At 50.9% G+C, this 26,554-nt stretch overlaps 1 protein-coding gene across 5 annotated transcripts; it reads left to right on the top strand.

The window, feature by feature from the left end:
* On the top strand, positions 1–24,506 carry ARAP3 (ArfGAP with RhoGAP domain, ankyrin repeat and PH domain 3). Of its 5 annotated transcripts, XM_025445170.3 has the most exons (34): positions 14–116; positions 1,730–1,935; positions 2,182–2,270; positions 2,389–2,450; positions 2,553–2,664; positions 6,495–6,695; positions 6,880–6,949; positions 7,216–7,336; positions 7,428–7,612; positions 7,713–7,819; positions 8,078–8,277; positions 8,374–8,459; positions 8,597–8,779; positions 8,940–9,075; positions 9,673–9,789; positions 10,195–10,342; positions 10,449–10,551; positions 12,466–12,685; positions 13,579–13,642; positions 14,124–14,287; positions 16,169–16,381; positions 16,657–16,762; positions 17,967–18,114; positions 18,422–18,490; positions 19,201–19,275; positions 19,374–19,488; positions 21,563–21,691; positions 21,778–21,911; positions 22,068–22,150; positions 22,251–22,286; positions 22,418–22,481; positions 22,581–22,718; positions 22,925–22,963; positions 23,473–24,506. In XM_025445170.3, exons 2-34 carry the CDS (start codon positions 1,747–1,749, stop codon positions 23,947–23,949), a joined length of 4,383 nt encoding a protein of 1,460 aa, XP_025300955.1. In that variant the 5' UTR covers positions 14–116; positions 1,730–1,746; the 3' UTR covers positions 23,950–24,506. The 5 variants fall into 5 exon arrangements, with proteins under 5 accessions (XP_025300956.1, XP_048957911.1, XP_025300955.1 ...); XM_025445171.3 differs by having other exon boundaries at positions 1–116; positions 1,762–2,270; XM_049101954.1 differs by having other exon boundaries at positions 13–116; positions 1,730–2,270; positions 22,581–22,723.
* Positions 24,507–26,554: the final 2,048 nt, after the last annotated feature.

Here is a 26,554-nt window from a genome sequence, read left to right as displayed (position 1 = left end):
CGGCGGGGCGGGGCGGGGCCGGCGGGAGCGCCGAGGGGAGGCGGGGCCGGCGCGGCGCGGCCCGAGCCTCGGACGGCGCGACCCGCAGCGGGAGCGGACGGCGGCCGCGCAGTGAGGTGAGGACCCCCGCGCCCACGGGCCCCTGCCTCCCAGACTCCTCCTCCCGTCCCCTCCTCGAGGGCTCTCTCCGCGTCCCCTGCCCCCTCCCCGCCGCGACCCGCCCCTCCCTCCGGTGGCCCGGCCTCTGCCCCCTTCCTCCTTGCCCCCTCCCCTGTCGCAGCCCGCACTGACCCGCGCGCCCGCCCCCCCCCCGCACTTCTGCCCAGCGCACCTCCGGGCTCTCAGTCCCGTGCCCTCGGCTGGGTCTGAGTCACTGGGAAACTGGGCTCTGAGTCAGGCCCTAACAAGGTTGGGGATGGGGCCCAGCTGTGGAGAGGCCGAGAGGCCAGAACTGATGCTGGGGCGAACGGCAGTCCTGGTCAGGTCCCCACAGAGAGAAAAAGAGAGGGAGCCTAACAGGCAGAGGCAGAGAGACAGAAATCTGGAGTTAGATACAACTAAAGATCTAATTAAAAGTGGAGATTGAGGCAAGGAGAGGCTTAGTGATAGAGAGCAAAAGAAGGAGGGGAACAACGATGGATTTAGTAGAGACAGACAGATGGAGTGCAGTAGAGACAGGGACAGGCAGAGAGAAAACTCCAGGGAGAAAGAATCTGAGACAGGCTCAGAGGATAGGCCAGGATCAGGGTCAGCTTGGCAGAATGGGACAGAGCCTCAGAGACCTGAGCCCAAGGGCATGGGCAGGGAAAGGGAAGGCTCAGAAGAGGAAGATGTGGAGAAGGCAGAGATAGGGGGATGTTATTTCACACTTCTGGTCCCTGCAGGGAGTGTGCTCAAGTGTGCATACACATGTGCGAACATGCTGCAGGTTGGTGGACAGGGAAGACCCTGGAGTACCCCTGGCCCCTGGTCTGTCATCTCTCTGGCCCAATTCTCCACCCCTATCCCCACTCCCCAAGTGGCCTCTTCCCAGGGCCAGGACCCTACTTGCTGAGAAGAGTTAGGACTCTCTGGCCAGCCTGACCAAGGCAGACAGGATGTGGGGGTGGCCAGGACCGGAGGGACAGGAAGGAAGTCTGACCAGAGACAATAGGTGGAAGGGGAGGAGGAACTGGGAATGACCAGGATTAGGATGGTGGAGACTGGACCTCAGCTCTGGAAACCAGGGGGAGTGGGATCTGCAACTCCTCCCTCCTCCCATGCTACAGCTGACCCTGTCCCCACCTTATGCTACAGCAGAATCAGGCTACATCATGGGGGCCTTCCTCCCTACCATCCCATTCCATTCTGCCCCTGCAGGCTCTGTCATCTTGTCCTGGGCTTACTTGGTTGAGTGTACAGTAAAGCAGAGGCAGAGCTTTGATCCAGACCCAGAGTGGGCAGGCGTTTAGGGGCCAACACTTTTACCAACTCACTGTGAGCCTGGGGCAAGCCTCTTCTCTTCTCTGGGCCTCAGTGTCCTCAACTGCAAAGGAAGGGATCCTCCTATAATAAGAAAGCCCTTTCTGATGTTCTGGGACGGCTCTTCCTCCAGATTGCTGGCCACTGGTCATTTTTCTTTCGAGGAAGACTGGAGTCTGGTACCTACCCCCTGTCTAGGCCTCAGACTTTGGGACAGGGAGGGGGAATCTCAGCCTGAGCCCTCCCTTCACCCTGCCGCTCCCCCCAGCAATGGCCTGAGCCCCCATGGCTGCCCCTCAGGACCTGGACATCGCTGTGTGGCTGGCCACGGTGCACCTGGAGCAGTATGCAGACTCATTCCGGCAGCATGGCCTGGCTACGGCAGGTGCAGCCCGAGGCCTGGGCCACGAGGAGCTGAGGCAGTTGGGCATCAGCGCCACAGGTCACCGGAAACGCATTCTGCGCCTGCTGCAGGCAGGTGCTACAGAGGGCTCCCTGGATCCCCAGTCAGACAGTGCCATGGAGCCATCCCCCAGCCTAGCTCCCCAAGCCCAGCCCCCCAAGCCTGTGCCTAAACCCAGGACAGTATTTGGTGGGCTCAGTGGCCCTACCACCACCCAATGGCCTGGAGTGAGCCCAGCCCTCTGGAGGCCAGAAGTGTCCAGGAGCCCAGAGTCCAGCCCGAAGTCTCCTCCTCTCTCCACCTCCTCCTCTGAGCAGACTGCAGCCTTGAATACTATGGAGATGATGCCTAATGCCATCTACTTTGGTCTGGATTTAAGAGGCGGGGTACAGATGACTCAGAACACGTGAGTGGGGTTGCTCCCTTGGGATCCAGTGCTGGGTGGGGGCAGCAGGGAGGAGCAGGACATGAGGGCTAGTTCTTTCTCCTCTCTCCCTTAATGATCACTAGACTTTTTCTCTTAGGGCCCCAGACAGTTCCCAGGCAGCTGCCCCCACCCCTGCCCTCAGGCCCACAACAGGCACAGGTAGGTGGGTTATTGTGGGTTTTGAGGAGAGGGACAGGGCCCTCCAGGATCCCAGACATTCCCACCTGAACTCCTCTTCCCTGTCTCCCCCTTTCCTGCCAGTGCACATCATGGACCCTGGTTGCCTGTACTATGGTGTCCAGCCTGCGGGGGTCCCAGGGCCACTCGAGAGAAGAGAAGGCAGAGGTGTCTCTCAGGACAGGGCTGAACACAGGTGAGTAGTCAGTAGAGTGGTGATGGCAGGAAGAGGGAAGCTTGAGGAGCAGTCGGTGGTGGCCATGTATCCAGTTATTTATTAAGTGTGCATTGAGTGTCCACTGTACTCAAGATACAGGAGGATTATGACAGACCCAGTCTCCTCCTCAGGCAGCTTGTGACTCGGTGGGGCAGACGGGAAATTAAACAAGTAGACAAACAAATGGTTATAGGATTTAAAACAGCGAGATGTGCTTTTCATGCTTTCATTTAAAAAGTCTTTACTGAGCACTTACTGCCTGCCCGATATTGTTGTAGGTACTTGGGATAGACCAGAAGTCCCTCCCCCTATGGGGAGATAGTCAAATAACAATAGATATAATAAGTAAGTTACATGGTATGTTAAAAGATGGTAAGTACCATGGAAAAAAATGGAGCAGGGTAAGAAGGCTGGGTAGGATTGAAGGGGAAGGGCACTACAATTCTTCATTAAGAGTTGCCAGAGTGTTAAGAAGATGACACTTGAGCAAAGTGAAGCGGGTGAATTAGTCATGATGTATCTTGGAGAAAAGTGTCCCAGGCAGGGGGAGTGGCCAGAATAGAGGCTTCCAGGTAGACTCAGGAGTGGTGACAAGGCCAGTGTGACTGGGACAGAGTGGCTAGGGCAGGAAAAGTGGGAGGAAATGATGTCAGAGAGGTAAAGAGGCCAGATCAGGTAGGACCGTGTAGGGACTTTCACTTTAACTCTAAATGAGATGGGAAGCCTTTGGAAGCGTTTTGACTTACATTTTAAGAATCCCTCTGGTCACTGTGTTGGGAATGGTCTATAGAGGGCAAAAGCAGAAGCAGAGAGACCAGTTAGGAGGTTGTTGCAGTAATCTAGGTGAGACATCTCAGGCAGGCGTCCCAGTAGTGGAGATGGTAAGAATAGGTTGGATTTTGGTTATATATTGAAGGTAAACTCTCCTAGGGAATTGGGGTGTGAGAGAAAAGAGCAGTCAAGAATGACTTCAGGGATTTCAGGCTGAGCCTACACTGTCCAGGGTGGCAGTACTAGCCACATATGATTACTGAACATATGAAATGTGGCTAGTCTGGAGTAAGGTGTGCTGTAACTGTAAAACTACCAAATCTCAGAGACTTAGTGTGAAAAAAGCAATACTGGATGAGTATAATAGAAGTAGACATAAATTATCTTACTTTTCACACAGATGGCATAATAAAATGTTAATATTTAAGGTATGTTGGAGTAAATAAAATGTATTATGATAAATAGTTTACTTGTTTCTTTTTATTTTTTAATGTGCCTACTAAAAAATGGAAAATCATATGTGTGGTTCTCACATTGAGTTCTGTTGGATAGCGCCATTTGAGCAACTGAAAGTTCCTGGAGTTGCTCGGTCTGAGATGGGGAAGAAAGCCAGGGGTGGTGGGGAAATCAGGAGTTCCATTTTGGACGTGTGGAATTTGGGGTATATATTATAAGCCTGAGTAGAGATGACAAATAGACCACTGGATTTACAAGTTTGGAATTTGGAGGAGATGTCTGAATTGGAGATCTAAATTTTTTTTTTTTTAATAAGAATTTTTTTTTTTTTTTTAAGATTTTATTTATTCATGAGAGACACACACACACACAGAGGCAGAGACACAGGCAGAAGGAGAAGCAGGCTCCATGCAGGGAGCCTGATATGGGACTTGATCCTGGGTCTCCAGGATCACACCCTGGGCCGAAGGTGGCGCTACACCACTGAGCCACCCAGAGATTCCCTAAAAAATGTTTTTAAAGATTTATTTATTCATTTGAGAGAGAGAGAGCACAAGTGGAAGGGAAAGGCAGAGGGAGAGGGAGAAGCAGACTCCTCAGTGAGCGGGGTGACCCATGCAGGACTCGATCCCAGGACCCTGAGATCATAACCCGAGCTGAAGGCAGATGCTTAACCATCTGAGCCACCCAGGCATCCTGGAGATCCAAATTTGTGGGTTGTCAGTATCTAGGTGGGTAGATGTAGCCGGGAATGCATATCGATAGAGCAGAGAACCAAGATCAGAGTCCTGGCATACTCCAGTATCAAGAGGTTTGGGAGAAGAAGAACCAGCAAAACAGACTGAAAAGGAATGGCTAGTGAAGAAGAAGGAAAACCAGGAAAATGTGATGTCACAGGAGCCAAGTAAAGAAGGGAGGAGGGGGGAGGTCAGTGGTGTCAAATGCTGCTCAGAGGTCAAGGAAACTGAAGACTGAGAATTGGCCTCTGGTGGGGCGCCTGGGTGGCTCAATCCATTAAGTGTCTGCCTGTCTGCCTCAGGCTCAGGTCATGATCTCAGGGTCCTGGGATGAAGCCCCACTTCCTGCTCAGTGGGGAGCCTGCTCCTTCCTCTCCCTCTTCCCCCTCCCTACCACTACTCATGTGTGCACTCACTCTCTCAAATAAATAAAAAAAAATCTTAAAAAAAAAAACCTTGGCCTCTGGAATTGGCAACATGAAGGTCACTGAGGACTTTGACAAAGGGTAGAGGTGAAAGTTGGATCAGAACGGTCTCAGGAGATAACAGAAAGGAGTTGGAATGTATAGACAACATTTTTTGAGTTTTTCTGCAAAGAAGAGCAGAGAGTTGAGTGGTTGTTGTTCGTGGAAATGGAGTTAAGAAGTGGTTTTTGTAGGATGGAGTCAAGAAATGGCTTTTGTAGGATGGAGTGTTACATATGTTGACAGGTGGATCACAGTGATCTGGGAGAGAGGGAAAATTAGCTGCTGTAGGGGCTTCTCACCCTAGGGGAGAGAAGGTGGAGAAAGTCTGGAGCAATGTCCTTGTGTAGGTGAGAGGAGAGTATCCAGAGGAGGGACTGGTTTCAGACGGGGATGTTTATTATGGTAGCAGAAGGAATGCAAAATATGTGTGAAACTTTGTAGATGAGGCACTGTGAGTCTGTGGGGTTCTTGTCTTATTGTTTCAGTTTTTCAGTGAAGTAGGAAACAAAGAAGGTAGAGTGATGGTTCTTAATCTTAGCAGCACTATAGCCTGGGGAACTTTTAGAACTAGAGATGCTTGGGCTTCATTCCCAGAAGATCAAACTCAAGTGTCTAGTATGTGGCCCACAGACCAATATTTTAAGCTTTGCAAGTGATTCTGTGCTACTGAGGTGAATGACTACTGGAAAGTGACAAAGAATAATAGAGGACTTTCTGGCATAAGCAAAGACCTAAAGGATGAGAAAAGGCAGACTGGGGAAGCATGTTCTAGGTAGAGGGAGCAAGCAGCATGTGCAAAGGCTCTGAAAGGAAGAGAATGTGGCTGAATGCAGGAAGCGAAGGCAAGGGGGATAGAAGAGGTCAGGGGACCGGCTGTAGGTCTCATTCTACAAGGTTTTGCAGCCTATGGTAAGGAATTTGGGTTTATCCTAACTGCAAATGGGAAGTTATTGCAGGATTTCATGTGGGGGAGGAGTGAAATGATCTCATTTTCATTTTTAACATGTCAAGAGTGAAGGCCCGAGTAGAAGCTGTTAGGCAGTTCATAGCACCCTGGTGAGAACTGAGGGCAACTTGGTCCAGGGACAGAAGGTCAAGCCCTTTTTGGAGAAAAGACCAGAGAGCCAGCTGTACAGCCCTTCTCCAACTTTTCTACCAAAGTAACACTAGTGGCAGAGGAGAGGGACTGAAATTGCTCCAATAAAAAATCTAAGTGTGCTCAGGGAAGAAACTCTATGCTAATCTTTGGGTTCCCAACTTCCCTATTTCCCTGTTGAAAAGTGATCCAGTACCTGTCAGGCATTCTGTGAAATGCTGCTGATGGAAATGTCCAGGAAACTGGGTCTAATGTGTATTCCTCTGTCTTGCCCCATATAAGGCTCAGCAGGCAGGATCTGGAGGTGCGGGAGGACGCTGGCTATGCTAGCCTCGAGCTGCCTGGGGATTCCACCCTCTCACTGCCCACCCTCGACGTGGAGACCAATGATGACCTCATTTCACCCTATGCCAGCTTCTCCTCCACAGCAGACCGCCCCACGCCCCTTCTCAGTGGCTGGCTAGACAAGCTCTCCCCTCAGGGGTGGGGCTGCTAGGGAGGGAAAAGGGGGGAGGGGAGGGAGGAGCAGGGGGAGGAGAAGGGGAAGGGGTGGTGGTGTTGGGTGGTGGTGGTGGTGGGTCAGGTCCCATGAGCTCCCAGACCCTAGGTGCCCCCCAGATACAGCCCCTACCACTCACTCATCCTGACCCTTCCTTCCCATCCCCAGAAACTACGTTTTCCAGAGGCGGTTTGTGCAGTTCAATGGGAGGAGTCTGATGTACTTTGGCAGTGATAAGGTGAGGGTCTGAGAGATGCTGTGTTGGGCCTGGCAAAAGAGAGGGAAAGGGAGGGCTCAGAAAGGCTCAGGATGGTAGAGGGGAAGCCCGTGGTAGGGGGTTACCACATGGCTGATGTGAGCATCAAAAGTAGCTAGGTTAGCAGCTGTACCCCACTGCTTGTGAAATGAGTGCTGATCTCATTAAAAGTTGGTGTTGGCTCCCAGGTCAGCACACATGGCTGAGTTTCTGTCCCTATGCATCCCTGGGCTCTCTTCTCTCTACAGGATCCCTTCCCCAAGGGTGTGATCCCTCTGACAGCCATTGAGATGACCCGCAGCAGCAAGGACAACAAATTCCAGGTCATCACTGGCCAGAGGGTGTTTGTATTTCGCACAGAGAGCGAGGGTGAGAATCAGAGCCTGTTATGTCAGGGTGGCAGCGAAGGCCACATGAGCACACAGCCCACAGGCTAACCTGCTTCTCTGTCCCCCACCAGCCCAGCGGGACACGTGGTGCTCCACGCTTCAATCCTGCCTGAGGGAGCAGCGCCTCCTGGGCCACCCCCGGCCTCCTCAGCCACCCCGACCCCTCCGCACAGGCATGCTGGAGCTTCGCGGACACAAGGCCAAGGTTTTTGCTGCTTTGAGCCCTGGAGAGTTGGCACTGTACAAGAGTGAGCAGGTGAGAAGGGCCGGGCTGAGGTCAAGGAGTCTGGCCTAGCCCATGCTGGCACCTCACTGCCTGCTCCAACCCCACACACCGCCCCTTCTGTTCCCACCAGGCCTTTTCTTTGGGCATCGGGATCTGCTTCATTGAACTGCAAGGCTGCAGTGTCCGGGAAACAAAGAGTCGCAGCTTTGATCTGCTCACACCCCATCGCTGCTTCAGGTGGTGCCCAGACTGGCAGGAGGCAGGGCTGGGGGAAAGACTTTGGAAGGCGGCACAGGGCGGGCAGAGGACTGGGGGCCTTTTCGGTAGGATGTCAGTGGGTATGCACTGACGAGAGTCCAGCGAGCAGGGTCAAGGTCTCAGAAGAGTCTGGGCTGGCCCAGATGTGGCCTGTGGTGGCTCCTGTGGGAATGGCCAGTGGGATGGGACAGGTCAAAGGGGATATCCATGCCCACGGATTGGCTGTCCACCCCTCAGCTTCACAGCCGAGTCTGGGGGGGCTCGGCAGAGCTGGGCGGCCGCTCTGCAGGAAGCCGTAACTGAGACCCTGTCTGACTACGAGGTGGCCGAGAAAATCTGGTCCAATCGGGCAAACCGGCACTGTGCGGACTGCGGGGCCTCCCGCCCAGACTGGGCTGCTGTCAACCTGGGGGTGGTCATCTGCAAGCAGTGTGCAGGTGAGGGCTGGGGCCTTTAGCTGAAACAGGGAGAGGGCGGGAGGCTAGGGCAGGGGGCTCTGGTCTCCATGCCACGTATCCTTCATACCTGAACAGGTCAGCACCGGGCCCTGGGTTCTGGGATCTCCAAGGTACAGAGCCTGAAGCTGGACACAAGTGTCTGGAGTAATGAGATAGTGCAGGTGAGGAGTCTGAAAAGGGAGAAGGTGGGGAAGAGGAAAGGAAAGCATCCAACAAAGGCCTTGGGTCTAGCTTGGGGACTGAATGTCAGAGATTCTTGAGTTCCTGTCACTTGCCTTTGCCCCTTGTCATCCTGCAGTTGTTCATTGTCCTGGGAAATGATCGTGCCAACCGCTTCTGGGCAGGGGCACTACCCGTAGGTGAGGGGGTGCATCCAGATACAAGCCCTGGCCCCCGGGGAGAGTTTATCTCCCGGAAGTACCGACTGGGTCTCTTCCGGAAGCCCCACCCTCAGTATCCAGATCACAGCCGGCTTCTCCAGGTAGGAGGGACAGATTGGGGCTGATAGGGAGGAGGGTAGTCTCTAAGATGAAATACCTAGACTTGGGGTTGTGGGGGCTGCTGTTTTTGATGACTGGAAGACTGTCCCCATGCTCTCAGGTTGGGTCTTAGGGCTGACAGAGGCCCTTCTCCCTCTATAGGCACTGTGTGCAGCTGTGGCAGGACCCAACCTGCTGAAGAACATGACCCAGCTCCTCTGTGTTGAGGCCACTGAGGGTGATGAGCCCTGGTCCCCCTCAGCCTTGGATGGCAGCTTCCCTGGTCTCCTAATCCCAGGTAATTCTCACAAGGGTCCCCTTTCTCACCCTCCAAGAATTCTCTGCCCTGACCTGTGCCTTGATTGTTTCCATACTCAGGCCATCACAATAGCCTAGTCTGGGTAGTTTCCCAACCTTCTAGATCCTCTGGGGTCTATTTCCTGATGTCATGAAATGACCAATGGTGGCCACTGCCTGGGGTGGATCTGGATGTTTGAAGTGTTACTGCTGGTCTACCCCTGACAAGGTCAACCCGTAAGTGAGGTCTCACCTCCCTGTGGGAAATCTGATCATAGAAATGGTCATCCAAAGAGGTTTTCTTCCAGTGGTCAGGACAGACTTACAGGAAAGCTGATGCTCAGAGGCCCCTGCCGCTGGCTGACTGGCTGGTTGACTCATTGGTGGGGAGAGGCAGTGGGCAAGGGCTGGAGCTTCACTTCCTGCCACCCTCTTTTCTAATTGAGGTGGTGAGGGGTCCAGCCCCCTGGGCTCAACTTGGCCATGCTGCCAGTGGAGTTGGGTCCCTCTGTCTTCCTCAATTTGACCCTTCCCCTCAGGAGGCTCAGGCCATCCCACTGCCCTGCCCTAAACTGACCACTTCTCCTTCGTCTTGCAGACCCTTCCCCTGGTGTGTACAATGAGGTGGTGGTACCTGCCACCTACAGCAGCTTCCTGTACTGTGGTCCCATCAGCAACAAAGCTGGACCCCCTCCTCCTCGGAGGGGCCGGGATGGTGAGAGAGGAGCGAAGGTGGGCGGAGATGGGGCAGAAACTGGGATGAGCAAGAGTATACCACAGAGTCTTGGAAGGGCATGTAGGACCACGCCCTGGAGTGGGCTGGGTACTGGGAGTAGGAGAGGGACTATGCCCGGTGGCAGTATTGGGTGATAATTGAGAGCCTATGCTGTGAAGTCAGACTGCCTGGACCAAATCCTAGCTCTGCTACTTCCTGCTTATGTGACTTGGGCAAGTTACTTAAACTCTGGGCCTCAGTTTCCCACCTCAAAGGGTGAAGATTACATCAGATCATATAAAGGCAGGAGGGTTTGGCACAGATAGTATAAATATCTGGCAAATGGGAATTATGGCAGTAGGGACAGAGGACTTTCTTCCTGCTGACCATCAGCCTCTCCCTTAGCTCCACCCAGACTGTGGTGTGTGCTGAGAGCGGCTCTGGAAATGTTTGTGTCGGAAAGCAGTCCTGAACCCCTCAGCCTCATCCAGCCCCAGGATGTTGTATGTTTGGGTGTGAGTCCCCCACCCACTGACCCAGGTGACCTTGACAGGTAACTGCACCTGTGCTCCCTGTACCCCCCTTTGCCCTTCCTGATCCTGAGCCTGCCAGCCCCCTGCTGGTCCCCATTCTCCTCCTGGACCTCCGTTTCTCTCTAGGTTCCCCTTTTCCTTTGAGCTCATCCTCACAGGGGGGAGGATCCAGCATTTTGGCACAGATGGAGCTGACAGTCTGGAGGCCTGGACCAGTGCTGTGGGCAAGGTGAGCCAGCTGAGGCCCCTCCCAGACAGCTGGTGGTTTCCCTGTCCCCAGCTGCTCCCATCCTGCCCTCTCTCATTCCTACAGTCACTCCCACCACTTCCACTCACAGCTAAGGTTAACAGCTGTGTGAGGACCAGTGTTAGGCATTATCCACTCAAAATCTCATTTAACTTTCACAGCAACCTTCAGAGAAAAGGATTATAAATATTTCACATAGAGGAAAGTAGAGTCACAGAGGTTATGAAGTCACTCGGTCAAGGTCACAGAGCTGTGAGGTAGCAGAGGACAGGATCAAAAACAGACCTCTGTCTCCAAAGCTCATGGCCTAAATGTCAGTGTGCAGGGCCTCTGCTCAAGGAAAGGGTGCCTCTAACTCCTCTTCCCCTTCCCCAAAGTTCTCTCAGTACAGAGGGAAGGCTGCGTTTATGTGGCTCAGCATCTCCATTCCCAGGCAAGCTGGTCTCTGCATCCTGCACCCTCTCCCTGGAGTTAAAAGTTCACACCCTAGAATCAGACGTGCTGGGATCAGAGTCCTCCAACTCTTAGCCTCAGGAGCTTTTCCATATGGATAGAGTGGGTGTAGAAGACACACTCTTTGGGGTTGAGGAGTAAGTGACACGTGAGGCCTGTGCTGCATGGCACATAACAGGCCCTCCATTCGTGGGTGTTGAAATAGTAATGGTGATGAAGATAACAATCATTCCCATCTTTAGCCAGTTTTTCCCTCAGCCCTGCTCTACTTTCACCTCATCACCCTGACACCCTCCTGATAACCCCTCAGAAGTGTGTGTGCCCTGGCAGGATCGCACTTCCTCCTTAACCCCTCGTGGCTGCCCTCTTTTGCCAGACTTCTGAGCCGCTTCTCTGTGGGGATGGCTAGTGACTTCCCATTGCCAAAGTCCCAGGGCCTCTTGGCTTCACCTGGTCGGCTCTGCAGCATGTGACACTCCTCTGTGGGAAATGCTCAACTGCTCTCTGGCTTCTGACCCCACTCTTCTGGTTAGAGGAGTAGGACTCTCACCAAGAAATTGTCTTCATATCCTTTCAGGGCTCTGTCATGGTCCTCGTAGCCACCTTGCGATGTCCTCTTATTGTTAGCTACACTTTCTAAAAATGTAGCTTATCCTTGAAGGCTGTACCACCCCAGGTGTGGTCTGCAGCCTGTTACACCACACTGGTTTACGGACTCTTTGTTACCGCCTCTGACAGGATAAGAACAGAACTTGAGAGTGAGCATTCAGACTCTTTCATAGCAATGTGACAGGGTTATTTTATGTGTAGAATCTAATTTTTTAAAGTGGGAGCTTATATTTTGTGTTTCCTTTTTCATTTTACTTTGCTAGTAGTTCTTTTTCTTTCTTTCTTTCTTTCTTTCTTTCTTTCTTTCTTTCTTTCTTTCTTCTTTCTTTCTTCTTTCTTTCTTTCTTGAAAGTACTGGTTAGTAAGAGATTGGAACTTTGAACAAAAAAAGAAAAGAACGCTGTTCCTTCACCACAGGTAGTTGAGGAAGCGCTCCTTTGTGGACCACCTCAAACACTTGTTTCTCCTTGAAGCCTTCCCTGGCCCCTCAGGGTGGTGGGATTTCCCAGGGCATTGTGACTCTTCAGTTACAGCACTTGGGCTCCCCATTCTTTCTTGCCCCGACATCCCACAAGGAGCAGAAGGCTGCCACACAGAGGTCTTTTCTGTGTTGGCAGAAGCAAATGAAATTGAACTGAATTTCTTTCCTGTCTTTCTCCACCCATCTCCTGTCTCCTTGGGTCTTTCTTTTGCTCTCTCCTGATTCCTTTTCATTTTTCTCTTTCTTTTGCTCTCCTCCTGTCTTGCCCTATCCTTCTCACTCTTATTTCTCTCCCCCATGTCTTGTCTCTTTCCCCATACTCCTTTTCCTCATGTCTTCCTCTTGCCTCACAGTGGTTCTCCCCGTTGAGCTGTCACCAGCTGTTGGGCCCTGGGCTGCTGCGGCTGGGCCGCCTGTGGCTGCGCTCTCCCACCCATTCAGCGCTGGCCCCCAGCCTCTGGCTGTCAGGGTTTGGACTTCTTCGTGGTGACCACCTCTTCCTGTGTCCAGCACCGGGCCCTGGCCCTCCAGCCCCTGAGGACATGGTGCATCTGCGGCGGCTACAGGAAATCAGTGAGCAGGGGTGGGGATAGGGATGAAAGGTGGCCATGGAATGGGGAGTAGTGGACCTTCCTCTATTTGAGGTCCCTATGGGAAACAGCAGAACATAGCAGATTCAGGCACAAGCTCTGGAGTCAGACTACCCAGATACAGACCCCCATCTCTATCACTTCCTAGCTATATGACCTTGGATAAGTTACTTAACCTTTCTGTGCCTTAGTTGCCTCATCTTTATAATCTTTACAAAAGAGTTGTAAGTTTCAAATAAGACAATGCATGTAAAACACTTATCACAGAGCCTGGCAGGAGGTATCTTACAAGTGTTTAATAAATATCAGATGTTACAAATGTTACTGTTATTATTTGGAGCCACTTGCTGGTTGGAGACTGGGAGAAGGGACTGGGTACTCTCACTTCTTCCTCAAAGAGGAACAGTGTGGGATAATATGGCAGAATTTGGGAACAAGAGACCTGAGTTCAAGCTCAGCTTTGCCATTTTTTAAAAGATTTTATTTATTTATTCATGAGAGACACAGAGAAAGAGAGAGAGGCAGAGACACAGGCAGAGAGAGAGAAGCAGGCTCCATGCAGGGAGCCCGACGTGGGACTCAGTCCCGAGACTCCAGAATCATGCCCTGGGCCAAAGGCAGGCACTCAACCACTGAGCCACCCAGGGATCCCCAAGCTTTGCCATTTTATAAAAGTAAAGGGACCAGAAACTTAACCTCTGAGCATTAATCTTTCATCTGTAAAATAAGGATAATAGTATGTAGCTTATAGGATTTAATGCAACATTGTTTGTAAGGCTCCTACTCTAGGACCTATATACCTTAAATATTTAGTGACGTATTGGTCACTCTGATGAAGACAATTACAATGATAATGTCTGATGATTCTCCTCCCAGGTGTGGTATCAGCAGCTGACACCCCAGACAAGAAGGAGCATTTGGTCCTGGTGGAGACAGGAAGGTAAATGTTGTCCCTATCCTTGATCCTGGGTCCCTCTTTTGAGAGCCCAGCCCCTACCCTCTACCTTGGTCTGCTATACCACTGCCAATTTCCTCAAATTCACCTGTCTACTTGGTGCCTGGGTGTGGCTCAGTTGGTTGGGCATCTGACTTCAGCTCACTTCATGGTCTTTGGGTCCTGTCCTGGGATTGAGCCCTGTGTTGGGCTCCCTGCTCAGCAGGGAGTCTGCTTGTCCCTCTCCCTCTGGCCCCTCCTGTAGTGTGTGCATGCACTCTCTCTCTCTCTCTCAAATAAATAGACAAATATCTGAAAAAAAGAAAGAAAAGAAAAAAATTCATCTGTCTAGTTCAGGGGCCCCATCTGGGTTGAATGTTGCTGCCCCCTGCTGGTGGCTCTGGAAAATCTGGTCCTTGTGATCCTGGGCCTCCTAGTTTAAAGGACCCTCTGGAGCTGGCTCTGACTCAGGCCTCTCGGGTCTCAGGACCCTGTATCTGCAGGGGGAGGGCCGGCTGGATTTCTCAGCATGGAACACAGCCATTGAGGGGGCAGCTGGCGGGGGCGGCACAGGGCTGCAGGAGCAGCAGATGAGCCGGGGTGACATCCCCATCATCGTGGATGCCTGCATCAGTTTTGTCACTCAGCACGGTGAGTAGGTACTGGCCAATCCTGAGCCAGTAGGGGATGCAGGACATGGGCACAGCCAGAGGATATGATCTGTCTACAAGAGCTTTGCCTCCAGAGATTAACAGCCTAACACGGCAACCTGCTGTATCACCCTTGGCAAGCTGTTTACCTTTCTGAGCCTCAGCTCCCCTGGCTGCAGGATGGGACTACTAACATTCCTCGTTTCTAGAATAGCTGTGATAGTAAGATAACGTATGTAAAGCATTTAGCACAGCACCTGGCAGGTAGTAAGTGTTCCAAGGTAGCTGTTGGTGGGGCATGGGTGTGGAGGGAGAGCAGCGCTGAAAGAGGACTGGAGATGGAAAGCCATAGAGAACAAAGAGGGGGCAGCCAGAAGGCAAGAGCCAAGCTATGCAGCAAAACCCTTGAAGGTCTAAGCAGAATTATTCTGTGTGGGAGTTTTTCCAGGCACAAAGGATCAGCTGTGCAAGTGGTTTCCAGAATTCTTTGTGACACTTTGCCCTCTTCTTTTTTCAAGTAGAATCTAGCTCCTTGGCGAACCCCCCTTTTAGGAGGCTGGACTCTTGAGAAGGAAAATTCATGGAAAACCAAGGAAAGCAGTAAAGGGCAAAAAAAAAAAAAAAAAAAAAAAAAAGAGAGAGAGAGAGAGACAGCTATCAGCTACAAATAATTGTGCTTACAGCATGGATGGTGGATAGTCAGTGGCTACTGACATTTTCCACATCTTGGTAGTAGTTGCTTCATTTAGTGAGTTCTCCTACTCCCTAGATCCCATTCTCTTCTCAGTCTCTCTCAAGCTCAGAGGAAGAATGAAGTCAGCAGTCCAGGGGAAAGCCCTGGAGAAAGAGTATGGGTGTTTATACCCACTCCACAGTTACTGTGCTGCCACTCTTCATTCCGCAGATGCTTGCTTGCTAAGTTGCTCCCATGTGCCAGACACTGGAGATATAGCAGTGAAAAGGGAAGGTTCTATGAAGCTCAGAGGCTAGTGGGAGAGATGGGTAATAAGAAAAATACAGTCAGTTCTCGTTATCCACAGTTTTGTTCTATGAACCTACTGCAAACACTGAATTAATGAATCCTAAATCATTACCCTAGTGGAAATACAAGGTTAGGTTCCTAGGAACCTCTGGTCACCTTCTCATCAAGTGATCAACATGTAACCTTGTTTTGAACGTGTTTCTACTTAAAGATCACGTATTTGTGATCTGTTAATTTTGAACTCACAGCCAGCAGCAGTATAACTCACACAGGGGCAAAGCTTATGTGACACACATAATCTCTCCATAAGGCACACACAGCCTTCATAAGCTGAGGAATACTTGACAGCACTTCAGCACTTTGCTTGGGGGCCATTTTAAACAGTGGAACCACCCCCAAAAAAGCACAAGAATGCAAAAAATGTGGTTCTATATATACTGTGAAAACTACACTTGTTTACCATATGAGTGCCTCGCTGGGAATGTGTCCAGCAGGCAACTCAAATTCTCCTCCATTCTGTGCCTATACAGAAATGACTGGAAAAATGCACAAAGTATTGATTTGGGGGCTACAAATAAATTTTAGCAGTAGATGAATTCACAGCATGGAATTTGTGAATAGTGAAGGATCAACTGTTATGTCATTTGAGAGTGCTATTTCAAATTCAAAATAGTGAGGAGACAGAGTGTCGGAGGCTGTGTGTAATTTCATGGTTGGGGAAGGACTTTCTGAGGAGGACTTGGGCAGGGTTTTAAGAATCAAGACTCTGGAGGCAGACTTCCTCCTCCCTGGCGCCCTTACGCCAATAGCCATATAGCATTGGCGGGGGGGCAGTCAGAGATAATGGGTGGGTAGTTGGGTCTTTGGGCAGTGGTAAGCAGAGATGCTGGCTATTCTCAGGGCTCCAGCTGGAGGGCATATACCGGAAAGGGGGTGCCCGTGCCCGTAGCCTTCGGCTCCTGGCTGAGTTCCGGCGGGATGCCCGCTCAGTGAAGCTCCGGCCAGGAGAGCACTTTGTGGAAGATGTCACCGATACACTCAAACGCTTCTTTCGAGAGCTTGATGACCCTGTGACCTCTGCACGGTTGTTGCCTCGCTGGAGGGAGGCTGCTGGTACTCCCAAGATTCCTAAGAATTTCCCACAGGAGACAAGGGGCAACCAGGAACTCCACCCCACCCCCCAGAGTCCCTGAGGCTGCTTTGTGGGATTTGGCAGCCCTCCTCCCCAGTCCTCCCCTCCTGCACCCCTAAACCCCAGGATCACTCAGGGGCTCAGCTTAGGTCAAGGTGGGAAGGGGCAGAGGGACATCCATCCTGGGTTTGTTTCTCTAAAAATCTCTCCATGCTTCCTTCCGTGATCCTCTCCTCTCCTTCCCATTCCATCCTAGAGCTACCCCAGAAGAATCAGCGCCTAGAGAAATACAAAGAAGTGATTGGCTGCCTGCCACAGGTCAACCGCCGCACACTGGCTACCCTCATTGGGCATCTTTATCGGTCAGTATGGCCAGACCCCCTGCAGGCTCCTCACTGACCATTTATCGCCTCTGTCCAACGTCCCTCTCCTGCCTTGCCACCTTACATTTACTCATTCATCCTGCAAACAGTTGTTAAGTGTAGCTATCCTAGCACAAAGGTTCAGAGTGTGGACTTTAGGGTCAGGCAGACCTAGCTTTACTCTGGCTCTATGATTCTAGTGTGTGACTTTGGGTAAGTTACTTGCACTCTCTGAGCCTCAGTTTCCTCATTTGTAAAGGAAGATGGTGTAATGAATAGTATCTGCCTCCTAGGTGATGAGAGTTAAATGAGATAGTCCTTATAAAATTCTTACTGCAGCACCTGGCATGTGTGTAGTAAGCATTCAGACACGGTGAATAATCAGTGTTATTTTTGTTTTATTATTCTATGCCAGGCAAAGGATTAGATGGAGGAGACATAGAGAATAAGATGCAGATCTACCTTGATCAGTCTAATGGGAAGACAGGTCTTTAAATGATTCTAAAGTGACCCCTGGCTGTGTTGTACTGATTACTCTATATCGTAGGGATAGGCCAGCGATGGCCCATGGGCCAAATCCATCCCATTGCCTGTTTTCTCAAATAGTTTTGTACAGGGGCACCTGGGTGGCTCAGTTTAAGAATTTGACTCTTGATTTTGGCTCAGGTCATGATCTCAGGGTTGTGAGACCAAGCCTTGTGTCAGGCTCCTCACTGGTTGTAGAACCTGCTTAAGATTCTCTCCCTCCCTCTCCCTCTCCCCATTGTGCACTTGCATGCATGCACGCTCTCTCTCTCTAATAAATAAATCTTTAAAATAAATAAAGTTTTGTACATGAAGTGTAAAAGCACACCCATTCACTTATATATTGCCTATGGCTTTTGTCATATTACAACAGTAGAACTGACAAATTACAACCATAAATGTAGGGCCTACAAGCCTAAAATATTTACTATCTGTTCCTTTACATAAAAAGTTTGCTGCCCCCTACTATATTTATAATTACCCATTCCTTATCTGTCTCCCTGCTAGACAGGGAGCTCCTTGAGGCCAGTATTGTGTTTTACAGCTGTATCCCAAGTGCTTAGCCGAGGCCCCTCAGCATATAGTAGGGACTCTAAGTATTTCCTGAATGAATGGATGCATCGACTAATAGGTGAGCACAAGCCATATCCCTTATGAACCGTGTCACACCCCTCTGCAGGGTGCAGAAGTGTGCCTCTCTAAACCAGATGTGCACGCGGAACCTGGCCCTGCTCTTTGCACCCAGTGTGTTCCAGACGGATGGGCGGGGGGAACATGAGGTGCGGGTGCTACAGGAACTCATCGATGACTACGTCTCCGTCTTTGATGTAAGCTCTCCCCACACCTGACTATAGTCCCTCTTCTTGGATTCTTGATCCTGCTCACCACAGAAGCTCCCAGCCCAGACGGCTGAAGGCCCTCTGCATCAAGAATCATTTCCCATAGCCCTGGGTCCCTCTATCCCATAACCTCACTCCAAAAGCCCATGCCTCATTGGTTCTTAGCTCTTCTAGCCTCTAATGCTTTCATACAGGTCTTGTGGTCTTGCAAACTCTGTTTGCCTCTTTCCTAGCACCCCACTCCTGCCGCCCACCTGCCCTACAATACACACACTCCTTTCTGGCTCTTCCACAGATTGACTCTGACCAGGTAGCTCAGATTGACTTGGAAGTCAGTCTTATCACCACCTGGAAGGATGTACAGGTAACTTGTCCTGACCTTAAACTCCTGAGTGGGCCAGGAGGAGATAGCAGGATAGGAAGGTGACCTTCTGCTGCTGGACATTGGCCCTCAGCTCCCTGAGGCAGAGGGGAAACCCAAGGAGGGGAATGCTTTGGGGGGAGGGGTTTGGTTTAGGATTTGCTCTACTTATTCCACCACAAGAATTCTTCATTACGAAATGGTGGCAGAATATTCTAGTTCCGCGTGTAGGAGATCCAAGGAATAGTTGGCTAAGTTAGACAAAGCGCAGAGAATGATAGTAATAAATAAATGTGATAGTAGACAGCTAAGGAGTTATTATCTTCCAAGCACCCATGATCCTACTTTAGCCTCATACAACTCCATGAGGTAGACAGTCCCATTTTTTCAATAAAGAAACAGAGGCCTTGAGGGTCACTTATTCAAAGTCATACTGTTAGCAAATGGGAGTTGAAACCCAGAGAGTCTGACTCTAAACCTGTTCTTCCAAGCATATGCTGCACTGCCTTGGGAAGCACCTATGCAGCCTGAAGATGTGGTTCTACCACTCTTGGGGTTCTCCCTTTTAAGGGCCTGAGCCACACTGGGAATGATGGGTAGGAGGAGATTTTGTGTGTGGGGGGGACGTGCTTATGAGGCAACATAGGAGACCTCTGATCTTGATATTTTGCATCTTCTCATGTCCTCCTGACTTCTTCACCCCTTCACCTCAGCTGTCCCAGGCTGGAGACCTCATCATGGAGGTTTATATAGAACAGCAGCTGCCAGACAACTGTGTCACCCTAAAGGTCAGTCCTGAGGGGACAAGGGGGGAGATGAAAGGATGGTAGGGGGAAGGATCAGTGGACTGACCAGCACGGGTCCTCTGCTCTTGCCCTGACCCCAGGTGTCTCCAACACTGACTGCTGAGGAGCTGACCAACCAGGTTTTGGAGATGCGGGGGACAGAGGCTGGGATGGACTTGTGGGTGACGTTTGAGATTCGTGAGCACGGAGAGCTTGGTGAGCAAGACCATGCAAGGGCACATGCATATGTGATGGGCGGGGGGTCAAAGTCCTCAATGCCTTCTGTGTTACCAAATATAGTCACCCTGTCCTTGTGTGCATGAGGGGACACTCTCTGCTGCTGACCACTCTCTCAGTAGTCCGTACTCTCTTCTTTCCTGACTTTTGTGGACCTCACAAGTCCTTGGTATCCCTTCCTCCTCAAAGAAGGCTTTTCTTCCTCCTTTGCCTGGATTCCAAATATTGGAGGGACCCAGAGTTCCACCCTGGACCCTCTTCCTTTCTCTATCTACATTTCTCCTTGGATGACTCATCCATTCCAGTGCCTTTAAATGCCATTAATAAGCTGGGTCTCTGGCCCAGACCTCTTCTCTGAGCTCCACGCTCACATATCCAACTGTCTACCGCACACCTCCACTTATATGTCTGTCTCACAAGCATCTCTGATTTATTATTATTATTATTATTATTATTATTTTGATTGTGGGGAGGGGAGAGAGAGAGAATCCTAAGTGGGCTCCACACCCAGTGTGGAGCCTCACGCGGGGCTCAATCCCAGGACCCTGAGATCATGACCCTGAGCCCAAATCAGGAGTTGGACACTTAACTGACTGAGCCACACAGGTGCCCTATGCATCACTCTCTCTCTTTTTTTTTTTTTTTTTAAGATTTTATTTATTCATTCATGAGAGACACACACACACACACACACACACACACACAGAGGCAGAGACATAGGCAAAGGGAGAAGCAGGCTCTTTGCAGGGAGCCTGATGTGGGACTGGATCCCGGGACTCCAGGGTCATGCCCTGGGCCAAAGGCAAGTGTTCAATCACTAAGCCACCCAGGTGTCCCGCCCTATGCATCTCTAATTTAATACATGAAAGAATGAAATCAATTCCCAGACCCTTCGCCTAACAAAAAACCTAAGCCATTTCCCAGTTTTCCCTTACTCAGTGGCACCTCTGTTCACTCAGTTATCAAAACCAGAGACCTGAGAGTCCTCCCTTTCCTTCAATTTCACAGCTCATGCAACCAGCTAGCCCTTTTGATTCTATTAGAATCTGTTGCTTCTCTCCATCTCCAGCCATCTCCATCACCACCAGCCAGGTTAAAGTCACCACTATCTCTCTGCACCCAATATTAACCACTAAAGGAACAGCTGGCCAGTGCTCCCTTCTTACCTCTGACAATCCATTTTCCTTGTAGCAGTCAATGTGCATTTCAGGCATAAGTCAGAGCATGCCATTGCCTTCCAAAGGCTTCTCCCTGAACTTGAAATACAATTCAAATTCCTTATCATGGCCCACAAACCCCGAATGTCTGGCCCTTGTTTATTTCTTGGACCACATTTCACATAACTCATTCTCTGTGCTTGAGCATGCTAGCTGTTCTTTACACACATCTTTCTTGACACAGGCCTTTATTCCTACATTGTGTCATGCCCAACATCTTCTTCCCTGATTTTTTTTTTCTTTTAAGGATTTTATTTATTTATTCATGAGAGACACACAGAGAGAGGCAGAGGAACAGGCAGAGGGAGAAGCAGGCTCCATGCAGGGAGTGTGATGCAGGACTCGATCCTGGGACCCCAGGATCACACCCTGGGCCAAAGGCAGGCTCTAAACCACTGAGCCACCCAGGCGTCCCTATTCCCCTGATTAGCGTGGGTTTTTCTTCCATCTCCTCCAGGCTTCAGTCTCCTCTTCAAATGCCCCCTTCTGAAAGACCTTGCCCAGTCATCATGCTATCCCAGTAGCTGCCCTCCTACTTTCTCTGAACTTCTTATTGTTTCTTTCAAGTATTTAATTATCTGCAATTCTTTGGTTTACTTACCTGTGTACTATCTGCTCCCTCACTTTGCTGTGGGCTTTGTGAAAGTAGGCCGTGTGTATCAGGCTCACCGTTGTATTCCCAGGGCCAACAGTGCCTGGCATAGAGTTGGTGCTGAAATAAATAACTGTAGCTGGGCTGTGGGATGGACAAACAAATGTGACACTGGTGGGAAAGGAGTTGGAGGCTCCAGGGTCTGGATACTCTGGTTGATACCTGTCCCCACTTTACTCCTTAGAGCGGCCACTGCACCCCAAGGAAAGGGTCCTAGAGCAGGCGCTTCAATGGTGCCAGCTTCCAGAGCCCTGCTCAGCTTCCTTGCTCTTGAGAAAAGTCTCCTTGGCCCAGGCCGGCTGCCTCTTCACAGGTGAACCTCCTTATCAGCCCAGCACCCTCAAACCAGGTCTCTTCCCCAGGACCCTCCACCTAGAATAGGTGACTGTTTGTGCCCAGGTATCCGGCGTGAGAGCCCAAGGGTGGGTCTGTTGCGGTGTCGGGAGGAGCCGCCCCGCTTATTGGGAAACCGCTTCCAGGAGAGGTTCTTTCTCCTGCGTGGCCGCTGCTTGCTGCTACTCAAGGAAAAGAAGGTGAGGTGCTGGCTTTGGAGCAGCTATGACTGCATCAGCTCTCTTACTCCACAGCCCATGTGCTTATCAGTTAACCCCAGTGCTTCCATGACTTCTTGACCTGACTGTGATCCTTCTCTCACCTCTTGATCTCGCTGATGGCCTTCTTGTTCTCAGAGCTCTAAACCAGAACGGGAGTGGCCTTTGGAAGGTTCCAAGGTCTATCTGGGAATCCGAAAGAAGTTAAAGCCTCCTACACCGTGAGTTTTCTTCCCCAGCCCACATTTCTAGGGCCTTCCTGCCATCATCCCTCTGTCTTTTCTTATTGCCCGCCCATCTCTGTTCTCCTCTGCCTCCTAGGTGGGGCTTCACATTGATACTGGAGAAGATGCACCTGTGAGTACCTCTCAGCCTGGCTTCTCTGGCCCACCCCTGCACCTTGCCCACCACCTCCCTGCTTTTTCCATCATCCATCCCTATAGCTATAACCCCTCCTCTCTGGCTCATTCCCCTCTGATCACCCCCAGCTGCCTGTCATGCACTGACGAAGATGAGATGTGGGACTGGACCACCAGCATTCTCAAAGCCCAGGTGAGGCAAAGGAGAAAGCTGGGGACTAGGTCTGAGGTCCCAGCTCTAGCCCTCCATATTTCCCCCAGTCACTGTGCCAACTCCTTACTCTCCCTCCAGCACGATGACCAGCAGCCAGTGGTCTTACGACGCCATTCCTCCTCTGACCTCGCCCGTCAGAAGTTTGGCACCATGCCTTTGCTGCCTATCAGAGGAGATGACAGTGGGGCCACCCTCCTCTCTGCCAATCAGACCCTGGTGAGGTACCCTCAGCCTGCTCCAGCGCCTTCCTGATCCCTGCCCATGTCTTTGCCACCCCGCAGAAGGGAGCGGTGTGCCTGCCAGCCTGATGCCCCCCTCTGCCTTCTTTGTGCCCCCAAGGCCCCACCCCTGCCTTCTGTTGCCAGGCCTCACTGTGTCTCTGTGTCTCTCCCTCCCCTCATCCCCATCCCACCTGTGCCCAGCGGCGACTTCACAACCGGAGGACCCTGTCCATGTTCTTTGTGAGTACTGTACCCGTCTCAGCTGTGCCCATCAGCCCTGTGCTCCTCTGTCCTGCCTGAACCAGTGTGCCCTCTATATTTGTTCTGATGCAGGCCATCTGTGTGTATGTGTATGTGCATGAGAGAGAGAGAGAGTATTGTGAGGGACCAGAAAGAATGAGGAAAATGAGGGATGGTAGGATGTGATAAAGAACAGGGGAAGTAGTCATAGGATCTGAGAAATAGAAGGAAAGTGGTTAAGTGAATATATTTTGGAGTCAGATAGACTTGGGCTGAAGCCCCAGTTCTTCCATTTACTCACTGTGCGATCTTGGGCAACTTACTTAACCCCTCAGTACCTCAGTTCACTCACCTGCACTGTAACCCATTGTACAGAGTTGTTTTGGTATCATACGTGCAAAAAGTATTTACAGCATCTGGCCCAGAGGAAGAGCTCAATAAATGTTAGCGATTAATAATCTAGTAACTCTAACTTTGTGCCTGCATCATGCTACCCCATTCCCATCCAGCCCATGAAGTCATCCCAGGGGTCTGTGGAGGAGCAAGAGGAACTGGAGGAGCCTGTCTATGAGGAGCCAGTGTATGAGGAAGTGGGAGCCTTCCCTGAACTGACCAAGGACACCTCTACTTCCTTCTCCATGATGAGAGAAAAGACAGCCAACCCAGAGACCCCCCTCACCAGCCAGAGGTCCTTTGACAAACCCCTTTTCCCCAAGGCAGGTGGCCCAGGCCCAGAGGAGAGGCCACCTGAGCCCCCTCCAGGTCCCCCTTCAAAGAGCAGCCCCCAGGCACATGGGTCCCTGGAGGAACAGCTGCTCCAGGAGCTTAGCAGCCTCATCCTGAGGAAAGGAGAAACCACCATAGGCCTGGGCAGCCCCTCCCAGCCCTCCAGCCCTCAATCTCCGAACCCCAATGGCCTTCTGACACAGACACCTGGCTTCCCCACCCAACCTTCTAGTTCGCCCTCCAGCCAGCCCCTCACATGACCCTAAGACGAGTAGTCTAAAGGGGTAGATAGCCCGAGGACCCAAATTCTCACCATGGCAGACACTGCTGGGAGCCTCCTCTGTTCTGGCTGGAAAGACTCTAAAATCCAGTGTGGTGCTATGGAAAGAGCACAGGACTGAGGGCTCTGGACTCTCCTGCCCAGAGAGGGTCAGGTTATGGCCCCTCATTGAACCTCCACTCATTTATATGTACCATGAAGTCACTGAATTAAGGAGAGCAGTGAACATCAAACTGTTTCTTAGAGCTGTAAGCCCCACATAATTTCCCTCAACAAGGGCAACTCCTGCTTTATATATTTGATATGTAGGTGTTCAGTGAGAGATTTGGGGTTTGAAAAGAACGATTTTCCTGCATTAAAGAAAAAAAAGGATTTGGAAGCCCGAGAGCTGAATGATTTCCAAGTCTGTCCTACCCCACCTCCTACACTTGGGAACTACACTGAAGACCTAGAGTAGGGTGGTTGATTGGGGTTGGGAGCTGGTGCGAAGAGAAGCAAAAAAGGTTGTGTCACTGTTAATAAATCTTGGAACCAAAAGGCTATTATTGTTTCATTCATTCATTTATTCATTCATTCAGCAAATATGTTTTGAGTACCTAATTGGGTGTCAGGTATTCAGGATAAAGTATGAACAAAATAGATGGGTCCTGGGGCACCTGAGTGGCTCAATCGGTTAACGGGTTAACCATCTGCCTTTGGCTCAGGTCATGACCTCAGGGTCCTGGGATCGAGCCCTGCATCCGGCTCCCTGTTCAGTGGGGAGCCTGCTTCTCCCACTCCTTCTCCCTCTCCCTGCTGCTTCCCCTGCTCATGCTCTCTCATGAGGTCTGTCAAATAAATAAACTAATAAAATCTTTAAAAAAATAGATAGGTCCTGTTTTTATGGACCTTCCACTGTAGAGGAGGAATAGAAATCAGAAAACACACAAACTGGGCAGCCCAGGTGGCTCAGCGGTTTAGCGCCGCCTTCGGCCCAGGGCCTGATCCTGGAGACCTGGGATTGAGTCCTACGTCGGGCTCCCTGCGTGGAGCCTGCTTCTCCCTCTGCTTGTGTCTCTGCCTTTCTATCTTTCTCTCTCTCATGAATAAATAAATAAAATCTTAAAAAAAAAAGAAAACACACAAATTAATTCAGTGCTGTGAAGAAATCAAACCAATGTGATGTGCTTGTGGAGGTGGCCTTTATTCTGGGAGGATGAAGAAAGACCCTGTGAAGAGTTAAAGAAGCCAGACATGTAGAGTGTTGGGAGAGGGAGAAAGCAGCAGGCATGCAGGCGTGAAGGGTCTGCAATGGGGAGAAGCTTGGCCTGTTCGGGTAACAGCAGGGAGGCTAGAGTGGCTGAAGCACAGTGAGTGGGGAACCAGAGAGAAGAATGGGCTGAAGGGGGAAAGACTGGCAGGGACCCAATGATGGACCTATAAGGGACCCAGCCTTATAGGTCATGCTAGGGTGTTTGGATTTTATTCTGAAGCAACTAAGAAGTTTTAAGAAAGAGAGTGGTGAGATTTTATTTCCTTTTTTTAAAGATTTTATTTGAGAGAGAGAGAGATAGTGAGAGAGCGAGCATGAGGTAGGGAGAGGAAGAAGCAGACTCCCCAATGAGCAGGGCGCTGACACAGGGTCCACCTCAGGACCCTGAGATCATGACCCGAGCCGAAGGCAGACACTTAACTGACTGAGCCACCCAAGCACCCCTTACTTCCTTAAAAAAACAAAAACAAAAACATCAATCACTCTGGCTGTTTTGTGAGAGGGTTATGTTGGGGGTAGGGTGAGGGGGGAGAGTGAGAAACCACATATTAGGTGACTGATACTGGGGCTTGGACTAGGTTGGTGGTTTTGGAAATTTTTTCTCTTAAACATTTTATTTATTTATTCATGAGAGAGAGAGAGAGGAGAGACACAGGCAGAGGGAGAAGCAGGTTCCACGCAGGGAGCCCGATGTGGGACTCCATCCCGGGACTCCAGGATCATGCTCTGGGCCAAAGGCAGACACTCAACGCTCATCCAGGCGTCCCGGTAGTTTTGGAAATTGAAAGATGGTGATTAATAAGAGATCTTTTAGCAATAGAACCTACATGACTTGCTGATGGAGGGAACATGGGAGAGGAGGGGAAAGGGTATAGTGACTCTGGGTTTCAGACTTTCCTAACTGGCTGGAGACAGGTGCCATTTAGTATATTGTCTGGGGGAAGATAATGCAGGAAGGATCGGTTTTAAGTTTCAGGTACCTCAGGTACCTATTAGATCCACAAGTGGGGGTGGGGGGCGGTCAATGGGCTGTTGGAAATGTGAATCTGGAGTTTGGGGCCGTAGATAACCGCTTTTTCCGAGTCAAGGGCGTGGGCCAAGGTCAGATTGAGGGGAATGAGGAAAGGGTGTGGGGATCCTCAGGAACAGCGACAGGGCTGGCAGAACCTGGGGTGCAGAGCCTGAAAGGCAGGCCCTAACGGTGACAAGGGCTTTCTGGGCCACAGAGCCCTAAACCCATCTCCCCGCTTACGTCCGCTCAGTAGACTCATTTAGTTTCTACTGGCCCCTGACATACCTGTCTCCCTCTGGGACTGGCTTCCTCCTGGCTCCA

This window comes from Canis lupus, chromosome 2 (assembly GCF_003254725.2).
Source record: "Canis lupus dingo isolate Sandy chromosome 2, ASM325472v2, whole genome shotgun sequence".
NCBI classification, from domain to species: Eukaryota; Metazoa; Chordata; class Mammalia; order Carnivora; family Canidae; genus Canis; species Canis lupus.
This window is presented reverse-complemented; position numbering and strand designations above follow the sequence as displayed.